General features: G+C 41.0%; 1 protein-coding gene across 1 annotated transcript; it reads left to right on the top strand.

The window, feature by feature from the left end:
• The first annotated feature begins 5,373 nt into the window (after positions 1–5,373).
• szrd1 (SUZ RNA binding domain containing 1) lies at positions 5,374–9,180 on the top strand. Its single transcript, XM_076092714.1, has 4 exons — positions 5,374–5,519; positions 6,790–6,839; positions 7,299–7,568; positions 8,102–9,180. Exons 1-4 carry the CDS (start codon positions 5,472–5,474, stop codon positions 8,211–8,213), a joined length of 480 nt encoding a protein of 159 aa, XP_075948829.1. The 5' UTR covers positions 5,374–5,471; the 3' UTR covers positions 8,214–9,180.
• The last annotated feature ends 1,221 nt before the right edge of the window (positions 9,181–10,401 follow it).

Genomic DNA, 10,401 nt, shown 5'->3' with positions numbered 1-10,401 from the left:
GGGTAATTCCCTTAGGCTAAATCAGCATACCATGCTGACTTACGGAAAGGGTTCATAAAGGGCTCAAAATGTCCGTGAGTCTGTAAGGGGGGACATTGGGATTTGGCCAATGACTTCGTTCAATGTAATATAATTATATATGATATGATATAACATAACAATATGTTTTAATATATAAAAATCAGTTTTTCTGCAGTCTATAATAAAAACATAAAGCAAAGGTATCCTTGTGATATTGTGATGTGTACTTTCCACTTTGTTTTAAAGAATAGTTTGTTGTGGATTAAGAAAAAATCTCTTCATCAAATTTATGGGTGTTATTGAGGGATAGTTCAATTACTCTTTGTTAGATAACATTGCTCCTTGTCAGCTTCATAGACTGTATATGATTAAAGGAACTTCCGAGGCCTCTTCTGTGGCTTTGAAGACTCAAATTGTTCAAGGAAAGATCGTAAACCTTCTTTTGTCGCGTAATTAATAAATAGTTTTATAGAAATACAAAAACATTGCTAACTCAAAAATTTTGAAATTTCCTAATGCCTGTGAATGAATTCACAAATGGCAGCACTACATATTTTTTGTATGTATTCCAGCATATTCTGAATCCCATTACAAAGTGATATTATATTCAACCAAAACACATTTTCATACAGGGGAGGGAGTATAATAAAAATCTACAACACAAAGGTGTTTTTACATTGCAGTCTATTACCGGCACAAGATGTGATGAAACCGGAGATAAACAAACCACACAGAGCATACATTGCCCTTTATCACTGAGAAAGAGTCAGATAAGAAAAGCTGGAGTGCAACCAATGGATTTATGACAGGTTGACCCCAGTGAACACATTAACCATGACCAAGGTCTCATACCAAGCAGCAGGCTTCCTCATTCTCAGTCGTGGCTTTAAAAGGGAACAGCAGAGCTTTCCTGGCAGGTTGACTGTTTCCGACTCATACAGGTGAGCCCTAATTAAGTGTATTTGAATGTAGGGATGTAATGGGATTAGTTCTTTGGGTGACAAACATCAAATCATTGTTTTTGAGTCTGATTATTTCAGTCATGTGGTCTGATTTAGCTCCAGACTGATTAAACGCTGTGAATACTTGTCTGACATGATACATTGACACCTAAAGTAATTTAGAATGTCATATTATGTAAAACATGTTTACATTTTATTTAAAGCCAATTGTGCAATGCATGCAGATTTTTTATGGTCTTTTGACAACAGTTGACAGCAATTGACAGCAATTGACAGCAATTGACAGCAGTAAGTTACCTTTGATTCTCATCATTACTACACATAATGATGCCATATTCAATTCAACATTTTCTGTCCATGTATACTCAAAAGACCTTAATGGACAGTTTGTGTGTCCAGGCTGAGCAGTGACGCGTTGAGTGATCGGTTAATTCCAGGCAGCAGATAAACCTCTGAGGAGAGGAAGGACTTCCCTCATGGACTCCAACAGTGCCGGCAGCGTGCAATATGATCGCTGGAATGAGGACAACATCAACATGAACGTAGAGGCAACGCAGTCTGCTGGGATGAGGTGAGACAAAGAGACGGCAACCATCAAACAGAACGTTTTCATATTGTTGAGGATTTTCTGATGCTACTGAAGAACAAACCTATAGAGACGTAGGAAGATGTAGATGATAAAACCATATACTGGGACATGAATGGACTCAACTAATGTATAAGTTTGACAGGGTTAAAAAATATGAATCTCAAGTCACAAAATACAAAATGAGCTTTTAAACCTGACACCGTTTGTATGCTAAATAAGAAATTAAGCTTTGTAAAATATTCATAGTCAGAATAAAGTGACAATGTGGTGAAACCAGGTCATGAAATAATGTTAGAATGAACACAGTTGACCTGACTCTTTCTCTGTCTCGCTCTCTGTTACATTCACAGGATCTACAACAGAGTGTGTCACGGCAGCTTGGGAGTCGCAGTGAAGGCAGCAGGAGCTTTGGCTGCACTGGTGTCCGTTTACATTCTAGGATACGTGACAGGATACTACGTCCACAAGTGCTCATGATGGAGACTGTCAGAAGAGACAAGAGCTCGGACATTTTGAATGAATGTTTAGTAAATATGAATCACTAAAAAGGGTCTCATCATCATCATCTCTGTCCTTTCTTAGCCTCTTTGTCATCAGAGCCCTGATTTTCTATTTCAATATCTGAGTGTTCAGAGCAAAGGTCTCTTTGTTGCTTTTCTTCACAGAGACTTGCATCATGTTAAACCCTGACTGCCATCACCATGCATTGGCTTTAGGATCACTAGTGTGATTATTCTTTTGTCTCATTAGAGCGCTCACTGCTGTAGGGGCCAATGTTGCAGCTGGTTGAGCATTAAAAGTCCTTTTAATTATGATGATCTGCAAGGAACGATTTTCCGTTTCAGTAGCCATTCAGCAGCCAACATACAACTTCAAAGTCTTTTGTGTCTTTAAGTATTAATGCAATGCATGATATTAATCCTTCAGCTAAAACTCTGTTTGGTTACCAGTTTATAAAACAGCTTTACAAACAGAAATCCTGACTTCATTAACAGGAAATCTTGAGCTTAACACTTAATATGGAAACCAGTTTTTACAACAAAAAGAACAAAACAATTGATTTTGACTTGTTGAAATGGATTTGCTCTGCAATGAAAAATCACTCCTGCATTTAAAATAAACACCATACCACTTCATTTCACAGTCTGTGTATTATTTACATTTCCTTTGCAAACAAAAAGTTAACATTTTAAGTCACGTCTATGAGTTTGTTGTTTGGCTCGTGGCCTTCATCTGGGTCTTCCTACAACATATTACAGAGAACATTTAATATGATTTTTCAAATAAGACTTTTGAACCAACAAAGTGTGGTCCTGGTCATCAAAGGATAGGTTCAAGGATAGATCTCTTCATAACAGGCTCCCACTGGATCTAAATCCAGAGTCCTCGACTTGTGCAAAAATGCATTCCAAAGTTTATCTGAAGATAAAATGAGTCACGAGTCAGAGTTAGACAAATCCTCCAATGTTGAAATCTCTTCAATGCCAAATTCCATCTTTTTGTTACATGTCCATCTTCCACCACGGCTCAATGGTAAAACACTGTCTGTGGAAATACAAACAAGATATTTCATTCAAAAAAGGCTGTACATTTGGAAGATATCGGCTTGATTTGATTCACTCAGACTGCTAAAGCTTCAATGAAACTTTCGATTTTTTTGTAGCATAAAACAAAGATTTTGAGTTACACTGGACGAGCAAGGACGGAGGGACGGAGTGCCTACCTCAAGCGAAGGAGTTCAAGTATCTCGGGGTCTTGTTCACGAGTGAGGGTAAGATGGAGCGGGAGATCGACAGACGGATCGGTGCGGCTGCAGCAGTAAAGCAGGCGCTGCACCGGACCGTCTTGGTGAAGAGGGAGCTGAGCCGGAAGGCAAAGCTCTCAATTTACCACTCGGTCTACGTTCCTACCCTCACCTATGGTCACGAACTCTGGGTCGTGACCGAAAGGACAAGGTCGCGGCTACAAGCGGCCGAAATGAGCTTCCTCCGTAGGGTGGCCGGGCTCAGCCTTAGAGATAGGGTAAGGAGCTCGGTCATCAGGAGCGAGATAGGAGTCGAGCCGCTACTCCTTCGCGTCAAAAGGAGTCAGCTGAGGTGGTTCGGGCATCTAATTAGGATGCCTCCTGGACGCCTCCCACTTGAGGTTTTCCAGGCACGTCCAACTGGGCACGTCCAACTGGCCTGGGAACGCCTCGGGATCCCTAAGAATGAGCTGGAACATGTTGCCGGTGAGAGGGAAGTCTGGGTCAGCCTGCTTGGCCTGTTGCCACCGCGACCCGACCCCGGATAAGCGGAGGAAAATGGATGGATGGATGGATGGACGAGCAAGAGAAAGGGACTTTTTTTAATGGCTGATTTGGAAACAAGGACTGAATTCATTGTACATACGGGCACCTGACTATTGTTTTAGGACAGACTTGAGCGATCAGAGCGTCGATGACACCTTTACAGGTCTGCAGGCTGGTTCAACTCGTGACCTACAAAAACAAATCTTGAGTCTTCTGTACAGTGCAATTGGCTGATAATGTAAACATTTATATTATGGCATATGTATAACCAAATACTTAGATCATACCATAAAGCAGAAAAAACTCAGACTATAAGAGAATGTGACGCATAAGAACAGCTGACATAAACATCAGTTGGGTAATGAAGTTCATTTCTTTTTTTTGTCATATCAGCTCAACTATATCTGCTCCAATTCCCTGTTACAGGGTTTGAGTCCTCTCTTATCAGAAGACACAAATTTGATAACGAGGAAGCAAATATAACTCCGGTAGCAATAAAACAACATTTATGTGTGTAACCAGTACCGTCTAGTCAGCCAATGTACAGAGTCCAGTTAATAAAACATATGCACTTTGTTGCCAGTCACTTTTTATTATTCTTACAATACCATGTAAACCAAATATGTGTATGATGCTACAGAAGGTCTACCTTACTTCATTAGATCCTTGAGAAGTGAACAGATTCATTCATTCAACCTGCACTGACGCTGTGTTGTTTGAACTAAATCTGACGGACACATCAGCGGTGGTCCAACAAACCCACACCGCCCCCATGTGTCCAAACTGAGGGCACAAAACTGAGGGAATGCTTGATGAAACAATGTTAATTTGACCTGACTTTTTAAAAGGAGATTTACAGTCACAAAATCATAACTGCAGTGTGTCGTTCGTTAATATGCTCACATTTACACATGAGGTTTGTCTTTTTCCAAAAATATTGCCATTTTATTGTTTTTCATAAAACGTAACCTGTATTAGGGAGCATAATTCAATATCAAAATGAAATAATTTAATCTGCTCGATTTTAATTTTTAAATTTTCTATTCGTGTGAATGTAATGTATGACAAAAAAAATTAAATTTTAAAAAGGAAATGCAACAGTATTGTAGTTTAGAATCCGTCTGTCACATCTAAAAGTTAGAATAGCAAAGGTATATGGGAGGATGGGCTATAACATGAAAGGCTACTATGAATAATCTAACGATGCATTATAATTATAGAAATAAGCAGACATGCAAAACTTTTTTTTCAAACTATAATTATTTTACTCTTTTATACTGTTACGCAACCAATTTATTTCGATATTCACGTTTGTCTTTATAATAGGGACGAGGGCCGCAGCCAATAAGGAATCAGTCGCTGGTTTAAACATAGTTCACATATCACATGTTCAGAGCCAACAATAAAAGGCATCTTTTACTTTTTCTTACAAAATAACGTCACAAAATGTGTTCTTTGTTGACTTGCCACTTTTGGCCCCACTCCTAACCAGCTGTGCAGAGGGGGGTATCAGGCGGTAAACCCGTCAGTGTGATGTCAAAGACGGTCGAGAGGCGGGTCTGAAGCGGCCCAGGACGTCCAGCTCCAGCGTGCCTGAGCAACATGAAACATGGATGAGGAGGTCGCCGAAAGTTGGGAGGAAGCTGCTGATAGTGGGGTAAATAACGAAAGGCACAATATACCATAAACTATAGGTGAATATTGTATCGGTAGCGTCTTTATATGTGCAGGGTTACTTTTAGAAGTTATCATAACGAACCACCAATGTGGCTAAAGCTAGCGTTAGCTTTAAGAAACTTGGCGAGCTAACGTCAAGTAACGCTAGCTAGCTCGCGAGCGAGACGGGCTTAACGTGGAGTTAGCCAACTAACGCTAACGAGCCAAAGTGAATGAAGCGAATGAAATAACGTCAATGTGCCTGATTATTAGCCAACGGTGACGAGGTAACGAACCAGTTGTAGTAACATGATGCGAGCTAAACCCACGAAATAAGAGTTCCCTGTTGAAATGCTTAGGTTGACGTTAGCTAATGCTAAGCTAGCGATTTATTTCATGGCTAACGTGAACAATTTATTTGTTCACTGTTGGTTTACGTTTTGGCAAATGTACAAACGCTTCACAAGTCTCACGGCGCTTCCACGACACACTCTCGTCTCACATTAAATTCGGCATCATTTTAAAACGTTAATATTAAACATTGATTCACGAACCGAACCATTCTGTGATCGAAGACTAGCAGCGTTGTGAACGGTTTAGTAGGTCGACATTTTACCGTGAAAGTCGAGATAAGTAACTTTGCAAAATGTGCACGACAGCGGTTAGGCTACCGTTAGATTGTCGTTCATTTGGCACATTTTAATGGAGCCTGGCTTATATTCTACATACTACTGTAAAGTGTCAGCTTGGTGATTTCCTGTACCAAGTTGTTCTGGGGCAATCATTTCGGCCATGTTGCCAACTAACTTGCCGGGGACGAGCTAGTTTTGACGCCACACTTGCTATTTGGTAACATTTAGCTAAAATTAGCTATCGTCGATGTAGTTTTGGCAGACTGTGGCTAGCTCGTGACGCCAAGAACGTGGCTCTAAGAAACGAGTGTGGACGTCAGGCGCTCGTCAGTTTGAAGTTACAGATTTTAAAAAACATCTTCATGTTGTAAGTCCGTATAAAATGCTCCTCATCAAACCTTAAATTAACACTTTTCGCCGGCTACATCATCCGGCTAATGTGGCTATATGAGCACTTTCTGTTACACCTTGGCAGCTGTGCTACACATTATAAATAGCTTGTAACTGAATCCTGCTTTCCAGCCACTCTCAGACTTGCTTACTAACCTACTTGCCGCACTTTTCTCTCTACCCAAAACCAGTCGGACCATGTTTGTTTCTTTTCATGAATACATGTCTGCGCTATGTTTCACTCAACAGGAAATGGAAAGACGGCTAGAAGAGAAGCCAAGGATCAGCCAGAAAGAAAAGTAAGGCATTTAAAGGTAGAAGAAACGTGGCCCAAATATGTGACTTTTTAAAAATGATTGCGTCCATTTCCATTCAAAACTATGCTGTTTTGTTTAAAAGTACACACCTGGACAAAATACTTTTGTTTTACCAGTGACTTAAAGCCACTCTCCATCTTACCATACAGGTGATCTACCTAGAGCCAATGTGTTTTTTTAGGGAAGCACAATCCACTTAAATTATTACAGTAATTATTTCATCCATTGATACATTTTTCAAGTGACCTCAATGGTAGTGTGTATCCTAATAATTAAGACAATAATATTTCTAATTTTCTTCAGAAATGCTGTACCGTGTATGTATTTGGATTTCTGTCGCAAGTCTTTTGGCCATCGAAGCCTCCCTCGGTTCACCGGTCTCTTCCTGTCTGTCACGTCACTAATTTTTGTTGTACTGGGTCCTGTTGGGTTTGCTTCTAGGGAGTCCAGTGATAATTCCCCACGATCTCCATTGAATACCACCGTGATGATACAGGACGACTCTCTACCAGCAGCACCCCCACCTCAGATACGCATTTTGAAGCGGCCTGCAAGCAACGGGTCATTGGGATCACCCTCGAATCCGAACAGGCCCACACCACAGGTCAAGTCTCTGGCGCAGCGCGAGGCCGAGTACGCCGAGGCCAGGAAGAGAATACTAGGCAGCGCCTGCCCGGATGAGATGCCTCAGGACAAACCCAACACTGACAGGTAATAATCCACAAATATTCACTTTTTTTAGCGGTTTTACTCGCAGCCTGATAACACCTTGCCAAAGTGCATTTGCATTTGGTGTATTTGCCGTTGCTGAAAACTTTGTTTTACTTTTTGTGATCCAAGTATCCAATAAGAGAGAGAGAGAGGCAGCAAATGAGTAGGCATTATTTGAGTCTTTCCATCCACCTTGATTCCAGTAATTAATATGCTTTGATTGATGATTAATGAAATGTGTTTATCACCAAGGCACAGTGTCGTATATTACTCTTATTTCAAAATCAAAAAAGTGTTTATTTTCTATTTGACCTGTGATTCAGAATGTGTTCACTCCCAACATCTGTACTACTTTTAGACTACAATCTTGAATTAGATGGAAACTACATCAGTTTCTATAAACAACATTATGTGAACACTATAAATAAGCTTCAGACTTGACTTGGTTTTGATTGACGGGAGGTGGAGCCTAACAATATTCATAGAAGGCTGCTGTTGCTAATGAATTCCCGTTTCATCCTATTTTCTGCCAGGGCAGGGCGCAATAACTCGACATTGCCTTCAGATGACACCCGATCAAACAATCACACTGTCCGGCAGCCAGCCGGCCCCGACGGCACCCAAGGGTTCCGACAGCACAGATAAGGGGGCCCTGGGGCCGCCCAGCCATTGTGGGGAGAGAGAGAGAGATCAAGGGCCACCAGAAAGCAACGACAGCACTGTATTCTTAAAAACGTCCTTCCTTCAGTTCCATTATATCGAATGGGCCGCGAGTACAGCCGCACTTGCTGCCTGACTCTTCCCACTGTGCGATCGTGTGGAACAGACAGGAGGCGAGAAACTCGAGGAGGAAGTCAAATGGAAATGTGCTCTCTTCTCTCCTCACTCCAGCCCGGTTGACACTGTGATAATGGACATCTTCTGGACTCACTGTGATGATCCCTTTAAGAGACGGCCCTCGCCTCCATCGCTCTCCTCCCTCAGTGGCCAGTGGCTCCGCCTCAGGACGGCCGCAAGGCCGAAGCAAAGACTTGGACAAAGGATGGCAGAGAGAGGAGGAGTGACAGGCCATAGCAAAATGAGATGAGCTGCCTCTCCCCAGTAATAATACCAGACATCACCCGTCACATCTTTTACATATATGTTTTTAATTTTCAGATGTTGGCTCACAAAATTATTTAGTTTTTCTTGCTTGTCTTTAATTATCTATACTAGGGATGCTCTGATATCTACAGATACACCACCAAGAACCTGTTCTTTTAAACGGTATTCATTTTTTTGAGATTTAAAAAAATAAACAGCATCTGCATGTTAATGAAATAGGAATCATTCATACTTTGGTTCATATAAATGACTGTTTTGGTTTGACATCCTGGGCTGCTGCTTGTGGTGTCAGATGTGCAGTAAACACACCACCAAAGCCGAGTACTTAGCCGGTACCGGCCCTTTAACTGAACCGGTAGCATTATCAGTGCACCCCTAATATGTAAATTACCATTTTGTTTTTAAAAACTGAGGCTAAGGATCATGTGTGTCAAGTTGTATATCTGATAAGTTCTGTTTACGGTTCGTCTTTCTTTTTTCTTTTTTTTAAATAAGCTTTTCAGCTGTCTTCCTTGGACTGTCGCTTCATTATTTCTATCTAAAAGAAAAAAAAAATTACATGAAAAGGAGATTGTGGATTTAAGTCTGTTTTTAAGTAGCTTTTCTGCCTTTTTCTATGAGATGTCAGAGCAGTATTTTAATCGAAATGAACCAAAATCCCATTTTTAAAATCAACCTGTATATATCGGTTAATTCAGATGTTATTATTTGAAGGTGGTGTCGGCAGCAGCTCGATGGAGGGTCAGTTGGGTGAATGAATTCACTGCTGTGCTTCACAAGCCCCTCCGTCATGTCTCCACCTCGTTTCTTCATGTCTCTCGCTGGCGTACAGTACAGCAGGAGAACTCAGGTGCAAGTGAACGAGACGGAAAGAAATAAACTAAGATTGTATTTTTCCAGCGGGTTTCGATTGCTCAAACAGCAAATGGCCGTATTTTGGCACTTTGTTAGAAACAGTGCTATACAGTGAGATGTAACTGAAACGATGTCCACGTCCCAAGATGAATGAATGCCGGTTGTTTTTGTTTGGCTGACTGTTGGAAACGGTAACATCGCCCTGTGATTGTTGGGTAACTGATGGTCATCTGCTAGAATGGAACGTGGAGACACAGCTGTATGTGAACCAGAGAGGTAGCGACGGCCCATATGACCAGGACCATTGTGCCCAATAGATGAGATCTCAATAAAGCCGTATTCGGTGGTGCACATCAATAGAACAGTTCTTACAAATGGTTGAATTCAGCTCGTGCCTCCTGTATCACGTCTTTACTTCCTGGTTGTTAATTTTGTTCCTGTAGTTAAATGAAGCTGAATATATCCAGAGGGAGAATTCACAATACTGTCTGAGATTTCACTTCAGGAAATTAAGCAGCAGAGCAGGAGACGGACGCATTTAGCTGAGTTCAGAGTGAGAACTCCAACTGCCTGTAAATACTGATTTAATAAAATGATTTGCAAAAAAAAGTATTTCATTTTTTGGATGCATGTTCAGTACTTTAAGTTGACAGGCTCGTGATGTGCATCTGAACTGAAGAGGAACTTGATTGCAGTAAGAGCTGCAAATTCTTGAGCACTGCAAATTAAATTCTATTCACATCAATGTTTTGCACAGGTGTATGAACTCTCAAACCCAACCCAAACTGTCATGTATGTATGGTCAGATGAGAGGGAAACTGTTTTGGTAATTTGGCTGAAACATGCAAACCCACCAGTGCTATATGGTCCTTCA

Source organism: Anarhichas minor, unplaced genomic scaffold (assembly GCF_050575085.1).
Source record: "Anarhichas minor isolate MPS153535 unplaced genomic scaffold, ASM5057508v1 ptg000003l, whole genome shotgun sequence".
In the NCBI taxonomy this organism is placed as follows: Eukaryota; Metazoa; Chordata; class Actinopteri; order Perciformes; family Anarhichadidae; genus Anarhichas; species Anarhichas minor.
Note: the sequence above shows the minus strand (reverse complement) of the source record. Positions and strands in the feature narration are given on the sequence as shown.